Source organism: Prionailurus viverrinus, chromosome A3 (genome assembly GCF_022837055.1).
Source record: "Prionailurus viverrinus isolate Anna chromosome A3, UM_Priviv_1.0, whole genome shotgun sequence".
NCBI lineage: Eukaryota > Metazoa > Chordata > Mammalia > Carnivora > Felidae > Prionailurus > Prionailurus viverrinus.
In genome coordinates, this window is record NC_062563.1 from 103,901,089 (window position 1) to 103,928,154 (window position 27,066).

The window sequence follows — 27,066 nt, forward strand, 5'->3', positions numbered from 1 at the left end:
TTTTTTCAACGTTTATTTATTTTTGGGACAGAGAGAGACAGAGCATGAACGCATGAACGGGCGAGGGGCAGAGAGAGAGTGAGACACAGAATCAGAAACAGGCTCCAGGCTCTGAGCCATCAGCCCAGAGCCCGACGCGGGGCTCAAATTCACGGACCGCGAGATCGTGACCTGGCTGAAGTCGGACGCTTAACCGACTGCGCCACCCAGGCGCCCCTGTCATAAGTTTTTAAACTGAAAGGTTGAACTGGTGAATCCTAACTCTATGGGGGAAAATACTTTAATACCTTTCTTGTGATTTCTTTTTTATATGGTGTTATTATTTTAGGGATTTAAAATTGGAGCCTTATGTAGATCATTACTATAGAGATTACCCAACACTTGTCAGAACTACTGGACAAGTATGCACAATTGATCAAGGTAAGTGTTTGTGCCATTAAAGTTTTTCTAAACAGTGAGTGACTTTGCTTGTATCTTTCTGGGGGAATAGCCGAAGATATATTTTTTACCATTAGTCTCTTAAGTCAGAGGTGGTATCTTTCCACTAAGTAGGTTTCAGTTTGTACTGTTTGATCTCTGACTGGTAGTAAGAGATAACATTAATTTTCATGTGTGGGAAAATTTTTACCCATCCCTAAGTGCTAAAGAGGCTTTGCCCTAGATCTGTCCAATTAGTAGCCACCAACCATGTTATTTAAATTAATTCATACTGAAAACTCAGTTCCTCAGTTGCACTAGCCACATTTCAGTAGCTACATCAGACTAGTGGCTGCCATATTGGATAGTGTAAGTATAGAATATTTCCATTACCGCTCTTTTATCCTAAACCTTGAGTTATAGAGACTCAAGATTGGGGCCCACTTGTTAGAGTGGACTCCTCGGTATCTCTTGTTTTCTCACCATAAGGATTAGGGCAGAAATTTTAGTTAGATTCTTTATATGCCTTGAGTACAAGGATTTGCTAAATTTCAATGCGGGATGGGATAAAATAGTAGTCATTTAGATTGTACATATTATAATATAGTCCGTTATTTACTGTGGCAGAAAACATGAAGCATTTTGGAGAATATGGGAAAACGTTATTCTGATTGTTTCCAAATGATAGATTCTGTTGATCAGTTTCCCTGTGGAATAAAATGGTATTGTCTTCATGTAGTCTTGTGTCTTTATAAACATTTGTTTAATTCTAAAGGTCAAACAGGATTTATGCATCATCCATCATTTTTTACTTCTGAGCCACCAAGCATTTATCAGTGGGTGAGTTCTTGTCTGAAGGGTGAAGGAATGCCGCCCTATCCTTACCTCCCGGGAATCTGTGAAAGAAGTAGACTTGTAGTCTTGGTATGTATTGCCTAACTTGTTTATTTTTTTTTTAAACTTAATTTTTAAAATTACACAAAAGGGGCGCCTGGGTGGCTCAGTCAGTTAAGCGTCCGACTTCAGCTCAGGTCACGATCTCGCGGTCCGCGAGTTCAAGCCCCGCGTCGGGCTCTGGGCTGATGGCTCAGAGCCTGGAGCCTGCTTCCGATTCTGTGTCTCCCTCTCTCTCTGCCCCTCGCCCATTCATGCTCTGTCTCTCTCTGTCTCAAAAATAAATAAACGTTAAAAAAAAAAATTAAAAAAAAATAAAATTACACAAAAAATTTAACTTTTTCATTTTGTGTACATTTCTGTGAACTTCAGCAAATGTATAGATTCATGTAATCACCACCATAATTAGGACACAGAATGGTTTCATCACCCTGCAAAATTCCCACATACTTTTAAGATTCATCCAAGGTGTTGCCAGTGTCAGCAGTTCATTGCATTTAATTGCTAAGTACTAGTCCATTGTGTGAATGTTTCACATGGGTTACCCATTCACCCGTTGAAGATATTTGAGTTGGTTCCAGTCTTTGGCAGTTATGAATACAGCTCCAGTAAACATTCATGTCTAGGTTTTAGCGTGAACATAAATTTTCATTTCTTAAGGATAGATACCCAGGGGTGAGATCAATGATCATATAGTAGTTTTCAGAGTAGCCGTACCATTTTCCATTCTCACCATCAATTGTGAGGGTTTCATTTTCTCTACATGTCAGTGATTGGTATGGTCATGATTTTTATTTATTTTATTTTAGTTTTTCTTGAGTTTGTGCATTTTTTTTTTTTGAGAAATCATGAGCGTGAGCATGCATGCGAACAGGGAAGGGGCAGAGAAAGAGAGAGAGAAAGGGAATCCCAAACAGGCTCCATCCACACTGTCGGTGCAGATGCTGATGTGGGGCTCGAACTCACGAACAATGAGATCATGACCTGAGTTGAAATCCAGAGTTGGATGCTTAACTGACTGAGCTGCCCAGGCGCCCCGATCATGATTTTTAATTTTTGCCATTCTGACAGATGTGTAGGAGTATCTCATTGTAGTTTTAATTTGTATTTCCCTGATGGCTAAGGATGTTTTGAGAGTTCTACATGGGAGGTTTTGTCAGCTATATGGATTGTAAATGTTGTCTGGTTTGCAGCTGTCCTGTCTCATCATTTTCTTAATGTTTCTTTTGCAGACCAAAATGTTTAATTTTGTTGCATCCAGTTTACCCAGTTTTTCTTTTATGGATAGTACTTTTGGTGTCTAAGATTTCATTGTTTAACTTCAGTTCACAATTAATTTCTCCCAGAAGTTTTATAGTTTTCTGCTTTACACTTAGATCTAGAATCCATTCTGATAATTTTTTTTTTTAATAAGATGTGAGATTTAGGTTGAGGTTTTTATTCCATTTGGATGTCCAGTTATTTTTAACACCATTTGTTGAGAAGACTATCCTTTTTTTTTTTTTTTTAAATTTTTTTTTCAACGTTTATTTATTTTTGGGACAGAGAGAGACAGAGCATGAACGGGGGAGGGGCAGAGAGACAGGGAGACACAGAATCGGAAACAGGCTCCAGGCTCTGAGCCATCAGCCCAGAGCCTGACGCGGGGCCCGAACTCACGGACCGCGAGATCGTGACCTGGCTGAAGTCGGACGCCTAACCGACTGCGCCACCCAGGCGCCCCAAGACTATCCTTTCTGTATTGCTTTAGCACTTTTATCAAAAATTAGTTTGCCGCATTTTTGTGGGTCTGTTTCTGGGCTGTCTGTTGTAGTTTGTTGATCTGTGTTGCTGTCCACAGTCTTGGTTACCGTAGCTGTATAGTAAGTCTTAAAATTGCTTTGTGTGATTCCTCCTTTCATTATTCTTCTTTTTCAGAATTGTTTTATTATATACTGTATGTATATACAGTATACATATATATATACATATATACATATATATACACATATATACACATATATACATATATATACACACATATATACACACATATACATATATACATATATATACACGTATATACACACATATACACATATACACACACATATATACATATATACACATATATATACATATACATACATATATATACATACATATATATATATACATACATATATATAATGTATGTATGTTTCAAGTTTTTATTTAAATTCTAGTTAACATACAGTATAATATTGGTTTCAGGAGTAGAATTCAATGATTTAACACTTACATACAACACCCAGTGCTCATCATAACAAGTGCCCTTCTTAATACCCATCACCCATTTAACTCATTCCCCTGCCCACCTCCCATCCAGCATCCCTTATTCAGTTAGTTCATGTCTGAGTTCAAACCTTCAGATACAAACAAAGGACTTTGGTAAAGGTGAGTTCCTTCACGTTCCCATCCCCTTCTCGCTGGAGCAGCCTGGGTCCTTTGTGGACCTTTCCAGAGACGGGGCCTTCCCAGGCTTATTGGAGAATTTCATGCTTTTGTTTCCTCCACAGATATCACTGCACTATAAATGTCTATGTACCCTGCTCGTCTTTTCTTTTATTCCACATCCTACTTTTCTTCCTGTTGAGAAAGGCTTCAGAGCCCCCATGACTCTGAAACAGACATGCAGGAGAGTAATTCTGCTTTTTAAAAAAAAAATGGTAGTCAAATATACATAACATATTTATATATGTATTTATATGTATTTATAATATTTTAACTCTTCTTAAGTGTACAATTAATTCAGTGGCATTAAATATATTTATAAAATATTAAGAGCAGGTTTAGGGGCGCCAGGGTGGTTCGATACATAAAGCGTCTGACTCTTGATTTCAGCTCAGGTCATGATCTCACAGTTCATAAGATCAAGCTCCACATTGGAGTCCATGCTGACAGGATGGCCTATTTGGGATTCTCTCCCTCTCTCTCTCTCGCCTCCCCCTCCTCTCAAAATACATACGTGAAAAAAAAACTTCTGAAATATTAAGAGCAGGTTAATTCCAGAACTTTTACATCCTTGATGCTTATGTGGAAACATTTAAGTGAAACCACCAAATATGTCGGTACTGTCCAACTCTGCTGGATGGGGGGAGACTTGATGTGTAGCTAGCCACAAAGGGGAGCAGAGAAATAAGAATATACCAAGTTGGTCAGCCTCCAACTTAAATTATGTTAGTCAACTTGTAGATACTTGTATTACAACTTTTCTTTGTGAGATATGATGTCAGTTAGGTTCAGGACTATGTCATTTGCAGTGCTTGTATTGGTTTAGAATATAGGGTTTTTAAGATTCTCCTGCGTTATAGTAAAATTTTAATGGAATCGTGCTGCTTTCTTTGAAAAGAAAAAAAAGCTTAGTGCAGGTACAGATATTGGTGGTAGCAAATATTCAAATGAGAACTTTGGAGGCCAAGGTGAAGGGTGTGGGTTAGGGTTCACCTAACCAGAAACAACCCAAGTGTTTGTCAGTTTATGAATGGAGAAAGTTTGGTACATCTGTGTAATGGAATACTACTTAGCAATAAAAAGAAACCAACTACAGACGCACGCAGTAATGTGAATGAATCTCAGAGGGATGCTAAGTTGAAGAAGTAGGACACAGAAGCTTATATAATCTAAGATTCCATTTATGTAATATTGTTGAATAGGCAAAACCATAGGGAAAGAAAACAGGAGTTGTTTCCTGTGCTGGGTGTAGGAGGAGTAGATTGATTACGAAGGGTGCAGGGAGCTTTTTGGTGTGATAGAAGTGTTCCACATCATGATTGTAGTAGTGATTGTATTATTGTATGTTGTCAACACTCAAAGCTGTACACCTAAAATAGATGAATTTTCCTCTGTGTAATTATACGTCATTCGTTTGAAAAATAATGTAAATTTTCTCCTTATGCAGAGTATTGCACTCTACATACTTGGTAATGAGAGCTCTGTTTCTGATGAATCTTCACAGTATTTATCCAGGATAACTATAGGTAAGTCAGTGTAATGTTAGACTTCCCAAAATGAATTTTTTTCCACCAAAACACAGTTTTACAAATGTTAATATCAGAATTGAGATTAAAAAATTAAAGATTTCCTAAGTGTTCTAGAGGCCATGTCTTGCCTCATTTTAGTGGTGGCCTTTTGCACTGTTCTTGTCTGTGGTTTATAGCTAATTTTCAGAGACCAGGAGTACTTCAGATCTAACAAATTTTACATATTTTCAATGTATGTAAAAAGGACTTATTTTATTTTATTTTATTTTAATTTTATTTTTTGTCCATAATCTTACTGTCTTCAGTATCCCCTTTGCAAAGTACGGTAACATATTCAGAGATTCCAGGAACCAGGCATAGACATCTCTGAGGACTATTATTTGGCCTACCACAGAGTATTAACTTACATTTAATGAAATTATTGACATAATTGAGTTTAAGTCAATTATTTTTATAAGTTTCTCTATTCAGGTTCTGTTTTAGTCGGTGCGAGCCTCTGTACTAAATGTACCATAAGTTAAGTGGCTTAAACAGCAAACTATTTCTCACAGTTCTGGAGGTAATGAAACCCAAGATCAGAGTGCCAGCGCGGTCATTTTCTGGTGAGAACACAGATTCCTGGTGTGCAGATGGCTATCAAAAAAGGACTATTTTGGCCTCAGGGAAATTATTATACTTTCCAGCCTGCCAGAGGACTGCTTACTTTTTTTTTAGGAGTTGTTTGAATTTTCATTTCCAAGTGTCTTCTGTTATATGTTCTCTTTATCAGGATAACTATCAAAATAAAATTTCCTGTTCATTGCCTTTTAGCCCCCCAGAAGTCACAAGCAGAACAAGAAGAAAACAGGTGATTTTTATTCAGATAATGCTTTTATATTAAAAATATAAAACATTATTGCATTTTACTATTCTTTTTAATATTTTTGTGTTTTATTCTCTTACAGGTTTAGTTTCAGGCATTCTACATCAGTTTCTAGTCTAGCTGAACGATTAGTCGTCTGGATGACTGATGTAGGTAAGGTAGTCTTTGTTACTTTTTATGTGTCTTTGAGATACTGGTGAGAACCCCCTGCTTTCCCTGGACACCTCCTTGTTCAGTAGGCCGTGCTTCTTCACAGCGAGCTAGAACTGGGAAGCAGGAGAAGAGAAGGACTCTCGTTCTATGAAAGGATCCTGCAGGACCAGTGTTATGGCGCTTCAAGCCTCACTTCCTTTCCCTGACCATGTCATACCTTCCGTATTATAATACCTAGTATACCAGCTTTTATCTCTCGATGGGTCAGAAATGTTTATTTGCTTCACCTTAGGCCAGTTAAAGCTGTAGCTATGTGGACTGGCCTTAGAATGGAGAACTGTAATCACTACACGTACAGACTTGAAGCCGTTGTAATACTCAGATATCAGAAAGTATTTCTGGCTAATTGTAAAAGTAATTGTACAAACACTTCAGGGTGTGCTTTTGAAGAATATAGGCTAGTGGTTTAGGCTCCAAGATGAGGATATAGCTGGAAAGAGGGAAAGGGAGGAAAGGAGTTCCCTGTTCTCTTTTCTCGAAGCCAGTGCTCTTAGGATTTAAATGGAGTAAAATACTAAAGACCTTTTTTTTTTTTTTTTGAAAATAACTAAAAATTTTAAATTATGGATATGAAGATATAAAAAATGACAATGTTATAGTATAGTCTGTTATAAAATAATGGTGTAATGAATATTACAGGATGTCTGAGTTCTTATTTAAAGAATATTCTAAACGACTTAGTTTTTCACTGTTGTTTTAAATATGCTCTCATGAAAATTACAATATTATTGTATAGTATTACAGATAAGATACCTGTGCTGAAAAATATTAGATGAGTTAGTTCTGTCCATTTGTATATCATATGATATTTAATAAAAGTGTTATTCTCGTAGAAGGGAACATTTTTACCTCAATAATTAATCAACTTCCAATATTAATAAATAATATGTAATAGTATAAAATTGAGAAATTCGTTATAGGAAAAATAAATTTTAATTTACCTAAGGTCTTGAAAATTTTAAATATGAAGTATGGTATAATATAAAAGAATGCATAAAATGTGTATGTTTAGAGGTCACCTACCATTATAAGTAGAACATTGTTAGTGTACTAGAAGGCCCTTGCATGTCCATTCCGTGTGATATTTTCCTCTCACACAGCCTACTGCTGCAGGTAACCACGGCCCTACTGAGGTTTTTTATTACCTTCCCTCATTCTTTTTTCTTTTTTCTTTTTTTTAAATGCTTATTTTTCAGAGAGAGAGAGAGAGAGAGAGAGCGAGCGAGCAAGGGAGGGGCAGAGAGAGAGGGAGACACAGCAACTGAAGCAGGCTCCAGGCCCTGAGCTGTCCGCACAAGCCTGATGTGGGGCTCGAACCCACGAACCGCGAGATCATGACCCAAGCCAGTTGTTCGCTTAACTGAGCCACCAGGCTCCCTCATTACTTTCATAGTTTTATCATCTTTTTTTTTTTTTAAATGTGTATTTTTAAGAGAGAAGGAGAGATAGAGCATGAACGGGGGAAGGGCAGAGAGAGAGGGAGACACAGAATCTGAAGCAGGCTCTAGGCTCTGAGCCGTCAGCACAGAGCCGGACTGTGAGATCATGACCTGAGCTGAAGTTGGATCATTAACCAACTGAGCCACCCAGGTGCCCCCATAGTTTTATCATCTTTATCTGTTGCTTGGTGTTGTAGGTCTTTGAACTTCATATAAATGAATGTAGATATAAATTATTGTTTTCACTCAATTCATCCGTATTAACTCATGTAGCAGGAGATCATTTTCACTGCTCTATACTCTATGGTTTGAATATATTCCAGTTTATTCTGTTGATGATAGCAGTTGGGCTGTTTCCTCCCTACCCTTTTTTTTGTCATAGTGAGTGAATAGCGTTGCTAATCAGTATGTTAATACTTGTGACTGGTGCACATGTACACAAATTTCTGTATGGCTGTTAATGGACCGTAAGGGGTGGACCTTTGTGTACATGCTGCGTGTTTTCCAAAGTGATTGTACCACTACCAACTGTGGATGGGAATTACTATTTTTCTACATAGTTGCCAACACTCGGTGTTGGTTTACTTTAATATTTGTCTGTCAAATTAATGAAATTATATATTTAGTAGTTTTTAATTTGAGCTTTCCTGATCACTCAGGAAATAAACCATCGTTTCATATGTTTATTGACCATTTGTGTTTCTTTTTTGGGAAATGCCTTTTTGTCCTTCCTGTCTTTCCTGTTGGGTTGTTTCTCTTTTTCTGAAGGTTTTTAGTTCTTTTAAAGAGACCTTTTATACTAATCCCTGATGTTGAGACATTAGTCTGGTAGTAAGGTGAACGGAATCGATTTCTCTTTTTATTTGTCAGGATAGATATTGATTAATTTCAGACAGAGGATAATTGGGACAATAGCAGGTCTGAATGAAAAATGTTCTCCTTTTCTTTCATCACAAGGTTTCACTTTAAGAGACTTGGAAACTCTTCCCTTTGGAATTGCTCTTCCCATCAGAGATGCAATTTACCACTGTCGTGAACAGCCTGCTTCAGACTGGCCAGAAGCTGTCTGTCTCCTGATCGGACGGCAGGATCTGTCCAAACAGGCCTGCGAAGGAAACTTGCCCAAAGGGAAATCTGTGAGTATTAACACTGAAAGTTCAAAGTTCAGGTTTAGTCTCAAAATCAAAGTAGAAATCTTCATTTTTCTCTTAAGTCTTTTTCCCAGTGTATATATCAGTTTGTCTTTTATGTTTTATGCCATGGGGTTTATAATTGGGCAGATACTCTTATGTATGAATTGACATGGGAACAGAGATTTTGTGAAGGCTCTGTTTTGCCTAGACTTTGCTTTTGAGTTAGGACAAGTGCTGAGTGTATACATCCAGTACCATGACTCTTTCTTTACTTGTTGGTAGTGAAATTGGTAAGTAACTACTTTCGTAGTTAATAGCCTCATTTTGAATGTGTAACTGTTTTCTCTTTCCTACTTTTTTTGATGTGAATTTCTCAATTTTGAATGTGTAACTGTTTTCTCTTTCCTACTTTTTTTGATGTGAATTTCTCAATTTTAACCTTTGAAGTAGATGTAAATACATCTGTTTAATCACATAAAACTGAAGCCGCAGGAAAAAGTTCTTTGGGAGCTGGGATAAGAGACACTAAAGTTGTTTAGAAGATGTCTAAGATTATCCCTCCTGAAATTCTGTCCTTTGTCAGTCTTCCAATCTGCTTTTACTCTTTTTATTATTATTATTATTATTATTACTATTATTATTTTTAATTATTTTTTAACTTAACATCCAAGTCAGCATATGGTGCAACAGTGATTTCAGGAGTAGATTCCTTAATGGCCCTTATCCATTTAGCCCATTCCCCCTCCCACAACCCCTCCAGCAACCCTCTTTGTTCTCCATATTTAAGAGTCTCTTATGTTTTGTCTGCCTCCCTGTTTCAATATTATTTTTGCTTCCCTTCCCTTATGTTCATCTGTTCTGTGCCTTAAAGTCCTCATATGAGTGAAGTCATATGACATTTGTCTTTCTCTGACTAATTTCGCTTAGCATAATACCCTCTAGTTCCATCCACATAGTTGCAAATGGCAAGATTTCATTCTTTTTGATTGCCGTGTAATACTCCGTGTGTGTGTGTGTGTGTGTGTGTGTGTGTGTGTGTGTGTGTATGTATGTATCACATCTTCTTTATCCATTCATCCATCAGTGGACATTGGGCTCTTTCCATACTTTGGCTATTGTTGATAGCGCTACTGTAAACATTGGGGTGCATGTACCCTTTTGAAACAGCATACCTGTATCCCTTGGATGAAAACCTGGTTAGTTCAGTTGCTGGGTCATAGGGTAGTTCTATTTTTAATTTTTTGAGGAACCGTCATACTATTTTCCAGAGTGGCAGCACCAGTTTGCATTCCTACGCTTTTACTTCGTTTTTTAAAAGTTTATTTATTTATTTTTAGAGAGAAAGTGTACGCACGTGTGCCTGCACATGGGGGAGGGGCAGAGAGAGCGGGAGAGACAAAGAATCCTAAGCAGGCTCCGTGCTGTTAGTGTGGATCTCAACGTGGGGCTCAAACTCACCAACTTAACTGTGAGATCATGACCTGAGCCAAAACCGAGTTGGATGCTTAACCAGCTGAGCCACCCAGGCACCGCCCCCCCCCCCCCCCCCAGTCTGCTTTTATAAAGAATGGGTTCTGAGAAAACTACCAATAGAAAATCAAATACATCATTACTCTCTAATGATCTCTCTTTTAAAATCAGTCTCTTTTAAAACTTAAAAATGGAATTTCTGGTACTTCTTTTAGAACTCTATTTAGCTTAAAAAAAAAAAAAATGGTAGTATTGCGTTACCCTGAGGATCAGAGAGGATTCTGGGATGGTTTTTCCACTCCAGGTGACTCTTCAACTTTGTTTATATCCCTAAGAGAATAGCACACATTTGCCTCATCGCTTACTAGCTTTTGAACATATTAATCAAAATGTAACTATTTATAATCCACATTAGGTCTTAGGCTGTTAATGCTTCTTCAGACCTTCCGAGTCTGTATCACAATTTGCCTGCTGGGTCTGTGACAGAAGCTGTTGCCGTGGATCCCATCTCCAGTAGCGTTGGCCCAGCATATCTTGCTTTTTGTCTATACTTGTATAACAGCTCTTAGTTGAATTACTATTTGTCTTGTTCTAAACAGAAAACCATTTTTTTTTTTTTTTGCTAATAATATGATGATCCTTTTCTTTACCAAGATAAATTTTAGTATTTAGACTTGTTTTGTTACTATTATGAGAGCAGTTTAGCATCATTAGCACTAAAACCAAATGATATTGATAATCTTTGATTTGTATTTAGGTGTGATTTTAAGTAATTCTGTCTAAATTCAATTTGTTCAGTTATTTGAGACTACCTTTTATAACTTCTATTTTCAGTGCATTGGCTATTTGGGTCTATACTTTATAGCAAACTCACCCATTAGAATATAGTTTTTTTCTAAATTAGATATTCCATAGGAACCATAATGAATATTTATGAACTAAGTAAGAAGGGTTGGTTAATCATATCTATTATTTTTTTTCCAGCTAATGTTGCTTCCACATTAAATGTCATAAAACATTAGCATTTTAAATGGAATTAATTTTTTGTTAAAGGAGTATAAAATCCTTGAGAGAAAATGAGAAGATTTCATGCTATTCATATCTAGGTTGAAGTGCGGTTGAATTATTTGGATGGGGAAGGCTCATATGAAAGCACATGCTGAGCTTCTGAGAAAGAATGATAATCAAGGGATTAACCCTTCTCGCTTGTTTTGCTGCAGTCTGATTAAGAAATCCAATTAAGAAACATCCTTATAAAAAAGTGAAAATCAATTATGATCCATTTTAAAGTACTAAAGTAAGAAAGTGCTGTTAACTTCCTCCAGTCTTTGGTATATACCCTTCCAGGTTGTTTTCTTCTGCTTATATTAATCAAAGATATTATTTAAGTTAGCCTGGGTTCTTCAGTAATAGTGAGTGGGCTTCTAGTAATTTGTTTCCTTTTTAGAACATTTAGGATATAGTTATATTTTTATTATTTATTTAGAATGTTTCTCTAATGGAGTCAGCTGACTATTGTCCTAAATCTAATGTTTTTTCCCTTAGCTCAATAAAGAATTTTCCCAAGTGAGCAATATGATTGTACTTTTAAAAAAGACTTCTAGATCTAAGTCCCAGTATACACTGGGTACCCAAACCAGCTTTGTTCTCTGTACTGATAGAGTCATAGTACGTCTATATATAGTACTCTGTACTGATGTACTCTGTGCTTTGTTCTCTGTACTGATAGAGTCATAGTACGTCTATATATATATATATCCTATATATCTTTGTGTTCAGTGAGTGCATGGTGGTTGGTTTTTAAATTATTACAACCAAGTCTGTTACTCAGGTGCTCTCATCAGATGTTCCTTCAGGAACAGAAACTGAGGAGGAAGATGATGGCATGAATGACATGAATCAGGAAGTTATGTCATTAATATGGAGTGAAGATTTAAGGGTGCAGGACGTGCGAAGACTTCTTCAAAGTGCACATCCTGTCCGTGTCAATGTAGTACAGTATCCAGAACTCAGTGACCATGAGTTTATTGAGGAAAAAGAAAACAGGTAAAGGAAACATGTCATTATCTCTTGTCGGTGTGTTTTTTTTTTTTTTTTTTTGTTTTTTTTTTGTTTTTTTTTAACGTTTATGTATTTATTTTGAGAGAGAGAGAGAAAGTGCGCACATAGGGGAGAGGCAGAGAGAGAATCCCAAGCAGGGGTTGCACTGTCAGAGCAGAGCGTGACGCGGGGCTCAATCCCACGAATCATGAAATCATGACCTGAGCTGAGATCAGGAGTCAGACACTTAATGGACTAAACCACCCAGGCGCCCCTCTTGTCAATGTTTTTTTGTGCTTTAAAACCCTAAAAAGATACTTCGGAGTTAAAAGTACCATGTATTTTAAGTTTTTGTTCAAACTTGGTAAACCATAACATTTTTTCAAAGTATTTGAAACGTAAGAGGATCTGATGACATAAGTGACCCTCCTCTCGAAATATAGCTATGTGCTATTTAGAAAAGGTGACTCTAAGACCATTTTGCTTAATATAAAGTTTTTAGTGTAGTTTAAACTTATACCAGTAAGTTTTTTTTCTGATCTGATCAGTAATACTCTCTGAAACTTCTCTGCTGCCATTCTCTAACATACATTATTTCTGTTGGTAATTGTAAGACTCAGTAGTACCCATTCTGTGACATTTCAGGGTTGTTGCCTTGGGACAATTCCACTTATATTTTAAAATTCTTTCCTGTCCTGTTAACCTGCCTTGTATCTATCCTCTGTAATTTTTCCACTATGATTTTCTGGTTCTCCTTAACTTTGCTTACTGTGGTACTGCTTTAAGGGGAAGGACCATCCACACTTAGCCTCAGGGTGCTGAAGATCTGAATTAGTCATAATCTTCCTCTTACACTTTCCTCTCCATATATACCTAGGTAATAGAGGAGATTGAGTGACAGAGAAGTTGTGTGAAAGCCCAGGTTGGCCACTATCCGCTGGGTATCTTTGGATGAATTACTTAACTTCTTGTTGCCTCAACTATAAGAATAGGCATAATTGTAGCATTCGTACATCACAAGGTTGCTCTGTGTGTACAGTGAGTTATTTCTACGTAGTGGTTAGAACACTGTCCAGTATGTAGTAAAGCTGAATGCAGTTAGCCATGATTATTAACTGAGTTCATTGATACGATGCTAGTTTTGTTTTTTTTTTTTTACCTTTTAATATCTCTGAAATCAGAATATGTTTTTCAGTCAATAGGTATTATAGTTTAATTGGCAATATTTTTTTAGTGCCTCATGAAATAGTGATGCGTCTTATAATCAGTGACATCTTAAATAGAAAGGATTACAGTATTGTTTCCGTTATCACAGTTTTGTGGATTATATTTAAGGTTTCTGCTAAAAACATTCTATGGGATTGCCTTGAATTTTTCTGATTCTAAATTAACGTGGGGCATTGTTCCTAAAGAATCTTAGGATAGCAAATTTTCCTCACCAAAAAATTAGAAAAGCTGTATGTGTATACAGTTAGAGAACGTGCTTATGAATAGCTTTGTCTGCAGAGAAAAAGCCTCTGAAGGGATTTTTTTGTGTCTTCAGATATAACTTGTGTTAAGTGTTTGTTTCCTGGTTATAAATGCCCCTACTTCCACAATTTCTGTTTGATTTTTCTTTTTAAGGGGCTACATGGAACAGGATTTAATATAGAAACAAGAGTGGTATATTAGTTTCAAACTAGAGCCCACTGAAGCCATTTTAACCTTGAATGTAACTGATTTATAATGCTATTAATCCTATAAATCTTGGCCATCATGTAAGTGAAACTAATTATTTTTTCCCTGGAGACGCTAGAAATCCACTGGCTTCCAATATAGGGAGTTTCTTTCCTTTCCTATGTACAGGCCACAGAGGTAGCACTACTCAGGCTTTGGTGGCAGAAAGGATGGGAGGAGGATCCCAGAGATGTAGTGGATGCAGTTAGTCTGAAAATAACAAAACGAGGAAACCCAAAACATGCAACATTTTCCTTTGAGCAGGTTAGCATCAGAGTGGAATTTTACATTTCTCTTTGTGGATGTCCAGGGAGGGTTGGCTTGATTGATAGCCCGTCTGGTTTTCACTCAAAGCAAATATGAAAAGAAAGGAAATGTATCTCTCTCTTAGAATTTCTAAGGGGAACAGAGTATTAAAATGAGAATAACCACGTTTGGATCACATCTTTGTTTGGATTTACTTTGATGTGATTTCATTTTACCAGCACTTCTTTTGGAATACTTTCCTACAGATTATATTCCAGTTTCTTTTTGCTTAAAGGTTTTTCACATGTTGGTTTTGATTTTAATTATAGATTGCTCCAGTTGTGTCAGCGAACTATGGCCCTTCCTGTAGGACGAGGAATGTTTACCTTGTTTTCATACCATCCTGTTCCAACGGAACCACTGCCTATTCCTAAATTGAATTTGACTGGTATGTTAAATTCTGTGCTCAGCAAGAAAGGAAAATGATTAAGTATTATTTTTAGTGGCGTTGTTGAATTGTTTTAGTTAAAACCAAAGAAGTGTTCTTTCTATCCCCAGTGATTTCATATATTATTAATAGCTATTCTAGTAGTTGTCAAAGCTCAAATAGCAAAGCACAGTAACATTGAGGGACGTAGCATGGAGCCTGTTACTAAGTTTTGCTTTTAATGAAACCATTTCATGATATAAAAAGGCACTTGGGAAAGTTTAGAAAGATACTGATAATGGTGGGTTATTGAACTTTAAATAATCTTAAAGTAGAATATGTAAATGCTCAAGTACAGTAGTCTCACTTGGTAGGTGTTAACATTTTGGTATATATGGTTCTCAGTTTTTTCTATTTTATAATTTTATATGTGCTTAATTATCAGCAAATTTGAATCTGTTTTAGAAATTGTTCTAAAATTTACTGTAGAGGGAGAATCCTTTCATACCTACCAAACATAGGTGTACAATTATATTGTGTATATGTGTAGGTAGGTAGGTATTTGTATACACGTTTTTAATCAACAACTTGATTTTTTGTTTGCTCCAGAGTATTTTATTTAATGGAATATAGTTTATGTAAACAACCTGGTTTTGTTGGAAGTTACCATTTTTTTGCTATTATAAACATGTTGTCAGGAGGGTGTAATCATTTAGTTTAATTGCTTTAAAAGTGGAATTCCTAGGACAGCAAGATTTTAAGGCTTTGATATATTGTTAAATTACCTTTCTGATTGGTTGTGTGGATCTTTATTTCTGTGAGATGGAAGTGTGTTCATTTCTCAATATTATGGGTTACAGTGGGTTTTATAGTGCATGCTCACCTAATGCTAGTTTGAATATGTTCTCAAGGTGCCGGTTGGGTACATTGAAATTATCATTGAAAATTCCTGAACTATAATATGTGTGGTTTCATGAGACCTCTACAAAATATATATATTATACATGCAGTAATATATATAATATATGGAAATATAATTCCACAGTGTTTTAAGTCGCACAATTTAATAAAATCCAGGGTCCCACTTAGATATGTGGAGATCTTACACATTTAGTAGCATATGGAAAATGAGAGAAGAACACATTTTCATCTTACTATATCTGTTCTGGAGCCCTAATCTTATTTAGAGATACAGCAAGCAGAATTACCTTCAGTATTTGAATTGTTATCCCTCTTAGAGATGAAGCAGTATGGCAAAATTTGACTAATTACTGAATCTTAGAGAACAGGGTATATAGGTGTTCATTCTATTAGTCTTTCAACTGTTTGAAGGTTTTCATATAAAGAATTTGGGTTAAAAAGAAAATAATCTCATGCAAGGTTGGCAAATGTTAAAATGTATTAAATCTGTCAGTGATGCTTGGGTGGGTGTTAAAATATAAATACATGAATCGTCTTTTTTGTTTTCTGAATACATTTAATTAAATTTGTATATTCAAATTTGCATGTTCTGACACTCATCCAAACTTTTATTTAGCCATTTTGGCAAGCTCTTCCCCCCCCCAAAAACCTATTATCTTGTTTTAATAGTAAGTTAATTTAGGAAAAGATACTTTCTTAGAATAAACAGCTCTTTAACTCACACTGTTACACCCTATTTGTACTTTTGTATGTTGTTATTCTTATTGAAGAAAATTTGTTTTAGCCTTTGCCTGTCATTTTCTCTTGTGTGTAAATATTCTGTCCTATGCTTATGATGAATTGTCTTAGAAAGTGAGTTTTTTCATTATTAATCTTTCTGCCTTTTGAGAAAGTAAAAGTATACTTCATGAACTTGTCACCCTGTGTGGTGCTGTCATGCACCAGCATTTGAGTTAGCTCTTAGGTACACAAAGTAAAACAAACATATTTTACTTTGTGTGTATGTATATGTATACCAACTCCAATTAAGACATTATGCATCTATTTGAAATTTATTTTACATAACTTCAGAACTCCTTTAAAACCATATTTTCAAACGTGTAGTGAACTGTGCAATTTTGTGCAATATTTGGAATACTTAAACATTCATCCATGGCGTGACTTAATTAATACAGAACATTAAAGATATAAAAAGAATTTGTATTTGCCAGTACACAGTGTAGATCAAAACCAAAAGACTCAAGGAATTCTAAGAGAGCATCATGAACACTTTTTAAAATTTATTTGTTTTAATGTTTATTTATTTTTGAGAGAGAGGCAGAGGGTGAGCAGGGGAGGTGTAGAGAGAGGGAGACACAGAATTGGAAGCAGGCTCCAGGCTCTGAGCTGTCAGCACAGAGCCAGACGCAGGGCCCAAACTCACGAACTGTGAGATCATGACCTGAGCCAAAGTCATATGGATTCTTAACTGACTGAGCCACCCAGGCGCCCCATTTTATTATTTTTTAGACCTGTTTTTTTTTTTTAATGTTTGTTTATTTTTGAGAGAGACGGAGAGTGAGCGGAGGAGGGGCAGAGAAAGAAAGGGAGACACAGAATCCGAAACAGACTCGAGGCTCTCAGCTGTCAGCACAGAGCCGGATGTGGGGCTGACTCACAAACTGCAAGATTATGACCTGATCTGAAGTCAAATGCTTAACCAACTGAGCCATCCAGAGACCCCCTAGAACTTTTTTTTTTTTTTCATTTATTTATTTTGAGAGAGAGAAAGAGAATGTGTATGTGTGAGCATGTTGTGAAGGGGCAGAGGGAGAGGGAGACAATCCTGAGCTGAATCTGCGTTGTCAGCGTGGAGCCCAATGTGGGCCTCAAACTCACGAACTATGAGATTGTGACCTGAGCTGAAATCAAGAGTCGGACCCTTAAGCCACCCAGGTGCCTCTTCATTTTTTTTTTTTTAATAAGCTTTTTTCTGTTTGAAAGAAAAATTTCAAAGCAGTAGGTATCCTAATCAGATCTGATTAAAATTAAATTGGCATCAGTTATCTGATTCTAGCCCCATGTATTTTAGCAAAAGGATGATGAATTATTTTGTTTTTAAAATTATTATTATTATTTTTGGGGGGTAGAGTTGACACATAATGTTACATTAGTTTCAGGTGTACAGCGTAGTGATTCAATAACTGTATGTTATCCTCACCACAAGTATAGGTACCATCTGTCACCATAGAATGTTGTTATAATACCATTGACTATATTCCCAATGCTGCACCTTTTATTTCTGTGACTTACTCATTATATAACTGGAAGCCTGTATCTCCTTCCCACTCTCCTTCACCCATTTTGGCCATTGCCCTATTCCCCTCCTTTCTAGTAATCATCACTTTATTCTCTGTATTTATAGGTCTGATTCTGCTCTTTGTTTATTCATTTCTTTTGTTTTTTAGATTCCACATATAAGTGAGATTATATAGTATTTGTCTTTATCTGTTTGACTTCACTTAGCGTAATACCTTCTAGGTTCATTCATGTTGTTGTAAATGGCACGATCTCATACCTTTTAATGGCTGGGCAAAATTCCTGTGTGTGTGTGTGTGTGTGTGTGTGTGTGTGTGTGTGTGTGTGTGTGTGTGTTTGTGTGTATGTGCGTGCCCACGCTACATCTTTATTCATTTGTTGATGGATGCTTGGGCTGCTTTCATATTTTGGCTATTGTACATAATACTATAGTAAGCATAGGGGTGAATGTATCTTTTCAAATTAATGCTTTTGTTTTTGAGGGGTAGTGAATACCCAGTAGTGGAATTACTGGATTAAATGGTATTTCTGTTTTTAAATTTTTGAGGAATTTCCATAGTGTTTTCCACATTTACATTCTCACTAACAATGCACAAGGGTTCCTTTTTCTCCACATCCTTGTTAACATTTGTTAATTCTTGTCTTTTTGATTCTAACCATTCTGATAGGTGTAAAGTGATATTTCACTGTGGGTTTGATTTGCATTTCCCAGATGATTGGTGATGTTGAATGTCTTCTCATATATGTTAGCCATCTGTATGTCTTCTTTGGAAAGATGTCTATTCAGAATCTCTGCCCATTTTTAATTAGATTTTTTTTTGATGTTGACTTGTAGAAGTTGAATATTAACCCCTTATCAGATATATGATTTTCAAATATCCTCTCCCATTCAGTAGGTTGCCTTTTTGTTTTGTTGATGGTTTCCTTTGCTGTACCAAAGCATTTTATTTTGATGTCATCCCACTAGTTTATTTTTGCTTTTGTTTCCCTTGCTTTAGGTGACATAGTTAGAATAATGTTGCTTTGGCTGATATCAGAGAAATTACTGCCTATGTTCTCTTCTCGGAGTTTTTTGGTTTCACTTCTTACATTTAGATCTTTAATCCTTTGGAGTCTGTTTTTATATATGATGTAAAAAAGTGGTCCAGTTTCAGATAATGAATTATTTTAAACAAGTAGTATTTTTCCACCTTGAATCAGGTTTGACGTACATGTATAAAAGTTTAAGTACTCACAGTAACCTAATATCATTCCAACTATTATGGGGTTAAGGGTTTCAAACGTAGAAAAGGTAATCTCGTTTTCAAAAATCTAAATTGAATAATTACAGATTTATGAATTATTACTCTCTCAATTTTAAATTCGTTTGCCTGAATAGGACGGGCCCCTCCTCGGAACACAACAGTAGACCTTAACAGTGGAAACATCGATGTGCCTCCCAACATGACAAGCTGGGCTAGCTTCCACAATGGTGTGGCTGCTGGCCTGAAGATAGCCCCTGCCTCCCAGATCGACTCAGCTTGGATTGTTTATAATAAGCCTAAGCATGCTGAGTTAGCCAATGAATATGCTGGCTTTCTCATGGCCCTGGGTCTGAATGGGCACCTTACCAAGCTGGCTACTCTCAATATCCATGACTACTTGACCAAGGTGAGACTCTCAGCTCCTGGCATTGTGCCTCACCTGGGCCACTGCAGTAGCTCCTAATCGTTCTGTTTGCTCTTCTTTATTTTTGTTCTTCTAAATCCATTGTTCTCACAGCAGGCAGAGTGATCTTTCTAAAGACTTCCCGTGTCAAAACTTTTCAAAGATTTTGCATTGCTCTTGATACACATTCCAGGAGCCTATTGATCCCACTCGTCCAACTTTGCTTTGTATCTCTCATCCCCTTGCTCTCCACATTCCAACCATAGGGACTGGCCATTTGAGCTTCTTGGTAAACCACATTTTTTCACATCAGAGCTTGGCAAACCAAACTCTTTCTCTTGGTGTGAACTCTTCCATTTTTATGTCATAAAAATTCACCCATTTAAAGTCTACAATTCCGTGGTTTTTAGTGTATTCAAAGAATTGTGTATCCATTACTGTTGTTAATTTTGGAACATGTTCATCAGTCCATAAAGGAATCTCATAGTCAATAGCAGTAACTCCATTCCCTTTTCCCTCTAGCCTCTGGCAACCACAGGTCTACTTTCTGTCTCTATGGATTTACTGATTCTGGACCTTTCATATAAATGGAATCATAAAATAGGTGGTCTTTTATGACTGGCTTCTTTGTCTTACCATAATGTTTTCAAGGTTTGTTCATGTTGTATCATGTATTAGCACTTCATTCTTTTTTATTGCTCAGTAGATACTCCATTGTATGGATATACTGTATTTATCCATTCATCAGTTAGTGGATATATGGGTTATTTCTACTTTCTAACTGTTATGATTAGTGATGCTGTAAACACATGCATGTTTTTGTGTGGATGTATGTTTTCATTTCTCTTGGATATATTCCTAGGAGTAGAATTGCTGGGTCATGTGGTAAATGTTTGTTTAAATTTGAGGAACTACCAAACTGTTCCCAGAGTGGCTGTACCTTTTTACGGTCCCACCGGCAATACATCAGGATTCTAGTTTCTCCGCATTCTTGCCAACACTTGTCTGTCTTTTTAATTGTAGTCATCCTAGTAGGTGTGAAGTAATATCTTCTTGTTTTGGTTTGCATTTCCCTGATGGCTAATGATGTTGAGCATCTTTTCATGTGTTCATATACCATTTGTAAGTCTTCTTTGGAGAAATGTGTTCAGATCCTTTATTTTAAAATTGGGTTGTCTTAACCAAGTTGTATTCTTTATATATTCTAGATACTAAGTTCATTAACAGATAAGTGATTTGCAAAAATTTTCTCCTATTCTGTGGGCAGACTTTTCACTTTCTGATGGTATCCTCGAAGCACAAAAGTTTTTAATTTTAATGAAGTCCAGTTCATCTACTTTTTAATTTTTTTATTAAAAATTTTTTTTAAATTTATTTTTGAGAGAGAGAGAGAGAGACAGCGTGTGAGCAGGGGAGGGGCAGAGAGAGAGGGAGACACAGAATCCAAAGCAGGCTCCAGGCTCTGAGCTGTCGGCACAGAGCCCAACCCAGGGCTCAAACTCACACACTATGAGATCATGACCTGAGCTGAAGTCAGACACCCAACCGACTGAGCCATCCAGGCGCACCTCATCTATTTTTTTTAATTGCTGTGCTTTGGTATCATATTTCATTTCATGGTCCTGTTGCATTTATACCTGTGCTTTCTTCCAGGAGTTTTATAGTTTTAGCTCTTACATTTAGTTCTGTGATCCATTTTAGAGTTAATTTTTGTGAATGATGTAAGGAAGGGGTCCAACTTTATTCTTTTGCATGTGGTCTACAATGATCACAGCACCATTTTCTGAAAAGACTATTCGTTTCTCATTGAGTTGTCATGGCATCTTGTGGTCACTTAACCATTAATGTGAAGGTTTACTTTCTGAATCACATCAGAGCCATTTACATGTTGTTCTCTCACCTGACCTCATTTTCTCTTACTTTCTAAAGCTAATTTCCTCCCTTTCCACTACTTTTCTTGGCTAATTTGTACTAATCCTTCTGGTCCTATTGTACATTTTACTTCTTCAGAGATTCTTAATAATTCTCCAGCTCCTCCTAATCTAAATTAGGCTTTTTAAAAATACTATTTCATATTATTTTGTGCCTTCTCAGTATACTGCCTTTTAAATAATATATTTGTATATTTTAATCCAACACTTTTTTCCTCCATTAAGGCACTAGCATTGTGAGAGAAAAGAACTACGTCTGTTTAGTTTGCTGTTGTATTGTCACTTCTCACTCTGCCTGTCAGTAAAATTGCTTACTGAAAGTACTGGCAGGCAGTACTGTATTTAAGACTACATATTTGTTTTGGTAGTGATTTACATTTCATTCTACTTTCTACCTTAGGGTCATGAAATGACAAGCATTGGACTGCTCCTTGGTGTTTCTGCTGCTAAACTGGGCACCATGGATATGTCAATTACTCGGCTTCTTAGCATTCACATTCCTGCCCTCTTACCCCCAACGTCCACAGAGCTTGATGTTCCTCATAATGTCCAGGTGGCTGCAGTGGTTGGCATTGGCCTTGTATATCAGGGAACAGCTCACAGGCACACTGCGGAAGTCCTGTTGGCTGAGATAGGTATGGTATTAATAGTGCTGTGTCTTCATAAGCATACATTTTCCACTCTGCGGGAGCCAAAGTAAAAATGATAGTAAAAATCATAAAAATTAAGGGAAAAATAGTAGCTTTTGTTAGAATATTCTCATGCTAATTAAAAAAAAAGTAATATTTTCTGAGACTGATATTAATGTGCAGATTATTAATTTGCATGTTTATTTGGTGAGCCCATTTTTGAGCTCCAGATCATATTTAATGAGGTAACCTTTGGTCTTTTTTTTTTCTCTCAGTACCTTTTTTTTTTTTTTTTTTTTAAGTTTTAGTTATTTTGAGAGAGAGCGTGCATGCATGTGCTCGCACGAGTCAGTGAGGGACAGAGAGAGTGGGAGAGAGAATCCCAAGCAGGCTCTACACTGTCAGCGCAGAGCCTGATGTGGGGATCAAACCGACGAATCACAAGATTGTGACCTGAGCGGAAATCAAGAGCTGGATGCTTAACCAACTGAGCCACCCGGGCGCCCCTAAAAGTATAAATTTAGTATCCAGCCAAACTTTTAGGATCCATACACAGAACTTCTGGCACAGTAGGGTTCACTATTATGTAGATTCAAAATAAGCACCTAGAAATATAACATTTAGCTTAAAAACATTAAGAAATTTTTTTTAATGTTTATTTTTGAGAGAGTGCGAGCATGCGTGCATGTGCAGGGGAGGGGCAGAGAGAGGGAGACACAGAATCTGAAGCAGACTTCAGGCTTTGAGCTGTCAGTACAGAGCCCGATGTGGGGCTCGAACTCACAAACTGCTTGATCATGACCTGAGCCTAAGTCAACCAGCTGAGCCACCCTCGTTTATTTAGCCACCCGTATTTAGCTTAAAAACATAGCATCCTTCTTGTCCATCATTATCATTTGAACATGTTTTTTACCCCCTCTAATGAGTGGATTGGAAATAGCAAAACAAAAACAAAATGCAAGAGATTAAAAATTAAAATGTTTATGAGCACCCTTCAAGAATTTTTTTCTACTTATTGATAACTTTTTTTTTTTTCTTAATAAAACCCAATGTTTCACAGTGTCTGAAAGTCATTGCTTTCAAATTGGTACATGAAAAGAACCGTTTTGGGCTTTATTTTGTAGTAAACTGACAATTGTGGATACCATTTGTAGTAATGTATCTTTCTGAGTGAGGTTATATTGAATTCATGGTTCTTACGCAACTTACTAGAAAGTTAATTCTAAGACTTATGATAGAATTTTAAGAGGCCAGCTTGAACTGTGTTATTTTCTTTTACAGGACGGCCCCCAGGTCCCGAAATGGAATACTGCACTGACAGAGAGTCCTACTCCTTAGCTGCTGGCTTGGCCCTGGGCATGGTTTGCTTGGGGGTAAGCCCTCTCTCTGCCTTCAGATGCTTCAGTAATAATTATCTGCATGTTGAGACAAATGATCTTAGTACTTAACTCTGGATACCACTCTGTCTTACTCTGACTTAACCTGATTCTCAGCTCTTTCTTCTTTCTGCATATTTTTCAAAGTGCTAGATTTGGAAATGGAGAGAAATTGTATTGAAAAGTGGGCTTTAAGGTTTCTATCCCCCTGGCTTAGATGTAAATGCTCATGAATGAACTAAGGGAATAAAATATCTCCAAGAATCTAGGACATAAGATGAAGTGGTAGCCCCCTCAGACAAAAAAAAAAAAAAAAAAAAAAAAAAAAAAGAAAATTGTGGAAATGTGTATATGATGGGGAGCTTTAAGAGTCTATAGTAGTTGCTAGAGATAAACCATGACCTTCGTTTGGCACCCTGGTATTCACTGGGATCTCAGAATGTTGCCACCATAGTATTTGCTTTGTGGCAATGTAGTATCACTTTGATCCATCTTTAACCACATCCATGATACATAGTGTAGAATTATCAGAAACGTTTCATTAAATGACTGTCACCTAGAATGTGGGTTCCTTAACCACTAGTACAGTGTTATACTGAAACTAAATTATATAAGGAAAGTTCACTGTCTATTAGGTTTTTGATTCTTCACATTTGACACGTGATTAAAGAGGCAGATGGTGCAATGGAGAAGCAGCATACTGGTAATTGGGATCTTGATTTGGTCCTGACCAGTGAGTTATGTCATTTAACTACAGTATTGTCGGTTGATTAAGCAACTCCATGGATTGTTTTATATCCTTGTTTATATCCACCCCTGCCAGTTACTAGCTATGTAGCCTTGGGCTTAATATCTTGGTGCCTCACTTTCCTCATCTATAAAATGGTAGCTATTTGGTAGAATTGTTATATTAAGTAAGTTAATCCATGTTAAACATACAGAATAGTACCTGGAACAGAGAAAGTGTTCAGTAAGTTTATTATTATAGTTATTGTTGCTGATGGGGCACCTGGGTGGCTCAGTCAGTTGAGCATCCGACTTCGGCTCAGGTCGTGATCTCGTGGTCTGTGAGTTCGAGCCCTGCGTCGGGCTCTGTGCTGACAGCTCAGAGCCTGGAGCCTGTTTCAGATTCTGTGTCTCCCTCTCTCTCTGCCCCTTCCCCGCTCATGCTCTGTCTCTGTCTCTGTCAAAAATAAACATAAAAAAAAATTTATAGTTATTGTTGCTGAAAGAGGTCATAGGCATAGTAATGAAAGGACTCAGGTGCTCATAGTTCAAGTCTCATTTATATATCTAATAATTGCTTTTGTTAGTATCATTAACTGTATTATAAAGCCTTTATTTTGTGAAATGAAAGTATTAAATATATTAAGTGTTATAATTCTTAATGTGAATAATTAAGAGCTTGTTTGAATATTAAGTAGTTATGAGTAGTCGTTATTTTAATTAAAAAAACCCCACAAAATACACTGCTTTCAAGTTAGTTCATTCTTTTATTTGTCAATTTGTATGTGTTATGGATCTTATTCCATAAGATTTCCTTTCACGTGTTTGTTATTTCCTTTTCCAGCATGGCAGTAATTTGATAGGTATGTCTGATCTCAATGTGCCTGAGCAGCTGTATCAGTACATGGTTGGAGGTCATAGGCGCTTTCAAGCAGGAATGCACAGGGAGAAGCATAAATCCCCAAGTTATCAAATCAAAGTAAGTCCATAGTAAAGCAACAGATCAAAATTTTGGAAGCTAAGAAGTGAATTTGCAAATAGTATGTTTCTTAACAACATTTGTATATCTGTTAATTTTAAGCATAGGCCGGAAGAAGAATTTATATTCAGAAGAATTTGTAATATTTCAGAACTCTTTAACATGAATATTTTTTTTGTTTTTGATAGGAAGGAGATACCATAAATGTTGATGTAACTTGTCCAGGTGCCACTCTAGCTTTGGCCATGATCTACTTAAAAACCAATAACAGGTATCGCATTCCCTGACTCCACCCCTTGCCATGATAGTGTGGCTTCCTTTCTGACCTCAGTAGTAAAACCAGATTAATGAGTTTATTTTCCTTGTATCGATTAGCCTGATTTTAATTCTCTCCAGTACTACAAGTTACATAGATTTTTATCTAGAAACAATATAATCTTGGGGCAGTTTTTATTTTTATTTTTATTTAATTCCCAATTTTTATTTTTGTTTTATAGTTGATATCAGTGACAGTAAAAGATGCCCAAATTCCTTTTTATTAATTTTGCATGTTGTTTGAGGATTGGTCAAATCAGAAAAATTTAGCATTATTCTATTCTTGGTTACCATTTGTAAAACTGATTTCTGTTTATTTCAAGAACTATTGTAATAATCACACCATCTACCTTTCCAAGCCCAATAATTAGTGCTGACTCTTGAAAGTGTACGGTTGGCATTTATTCTTTTACATTTTACTTAGAAAAGGTGGGTAGGAGACATTAAACCATAGTTTAAATTTTAAGTCTTTTTTTTTTTTTTTTTTCAACGTTTATTTATTTTTGGGACAGAGAGAGACAGAGCATGAACGGGCGAGGGGCAGAGAGAGAGGGAGACACAGAATCGGAAACAGGCTCCAGGCTCTGAGCCATCAGCCCAGAGCCCGACTCGGGGCTCGAACTCACGGACCATGAGATCGTGACCTGGCTGAAGTCGGACGCCTAACCGACTGCGCCACCCAGGCGCCCCTAAATTTTAAGTCTTTTAATAAAGTTAAAAAATATTCTAAGATTCAAGAGAATTTTCAATGCTGTAAATTTTTCCTGTTAGAAAAAGTGAATGTATGCAGAATTAACAAAGTGGCTAAAAACAGATACTTACTCATCTGTTTGGATGAATAATGTATGTCAGTGCTTTCTTGGTACTGAAGATACAAACAAAACAAAACTAAAAATATGTGCTCATAAAGCTTATGTCATAGTGGGACAGACAGTCATACATAACAAATACTGTGTTAGAAGGTATCGAGTACTGTGGAAAACAGGGTGGTGGATGGAGTGGGGAGAAGGGTCTGAAATCCATCCTGGGATTCCCATTATTTTGCCCTCTACTTGAGCAGTAATGCTTACTGATCTCCACCACCACCAGATCTATTGCAGATTGGCTTCGAGCTCCTGACACCATGTATTTGCTGGACTTTGTGAAACCGGAATTTCTCTTGCTTAGGGTATGGTACTTTGTAGTTTGTTATTTCTGCTAACATGAGGAGTCTTTAGGGTTCTCAAGTTTAGCTTGTGACTATAGATGTTTCTACAAGGGAGACCTTTTACTATTAATCCATCCTGTATGTAATTGGTAGTATTCTTTTGAAATTTCCCAAATGTAACTTGTAGGAGTGCCAGGAAACACAGCCATGTTGATATGTAATACTAGGAGTTGACATTT

The 27,066-nt window shown here is 36.6% G+C and overlaps 1 protein-coding gene across 5 annotated transcripts in view; it reads left to right on the forward strand.

Moving 5' to 3' along the window:
* Positions 1-27,066, forward strand: part of ANAPC1 (anaphase promoting complex subunit 1) — a 97,929-nt gene that overhangs the window by 38,529 nt on the left and 32,334 nt on the right. For 3 of the 5 annotated variants that reach the window (XM_047852848.1, XM_047852851.1, XM_047852849.1), the window contains 14 exons: positions 329-420; positions 1,193-1,341; positions 5,231-5,309; positions 6,123-6,159; positions 6,257-6,327; positions 8,784-8,962; positions 12,249-12,475; positions 14,761-14,879; positions 19,456-19,727; positions 22,056-22,290; positions 23,566-23,657; positions 25,231-25,365; positions 25,554-25,636; positions 26,770-26,848. In XM_047852848.1, coding sequence (XP_047708804.1) covers positions 329-420; positions 1,193-1,341; positions 5,231-5,309; positions 6,123-6,159; positions 6,257-6,327; positions 8,784-8,962; positions 12,249-12,475; positions 14,761-14,879; positions 19,456-19,727; positions 22,056-22,290; positions 23,566-23,657; positions 25,231-25,365; positions 25,554-25,636; positions 26,770-26,848 — 1,849 coding nt within the window. The remainder of the gene's footprint in view (positions 1-328; positions 421-1,192; positions 1,342-5,230; positions 5,310-6,122; positions 6,160-6,256; positions 6,328-8,783; positions 8,963-12,248; positions 12,476-14,760; positions 14,880-19,455; positions 19,728-22,055; positions 22,291-23,565; positions 23,658-25,230; positions 25,366-25,553; positions 25,637-26,769; positions 26,849-27,066) is intronic. The other 2 variants (XM_047852850.1, XM_047852852.1) reach the window with 1 other exon arrangement.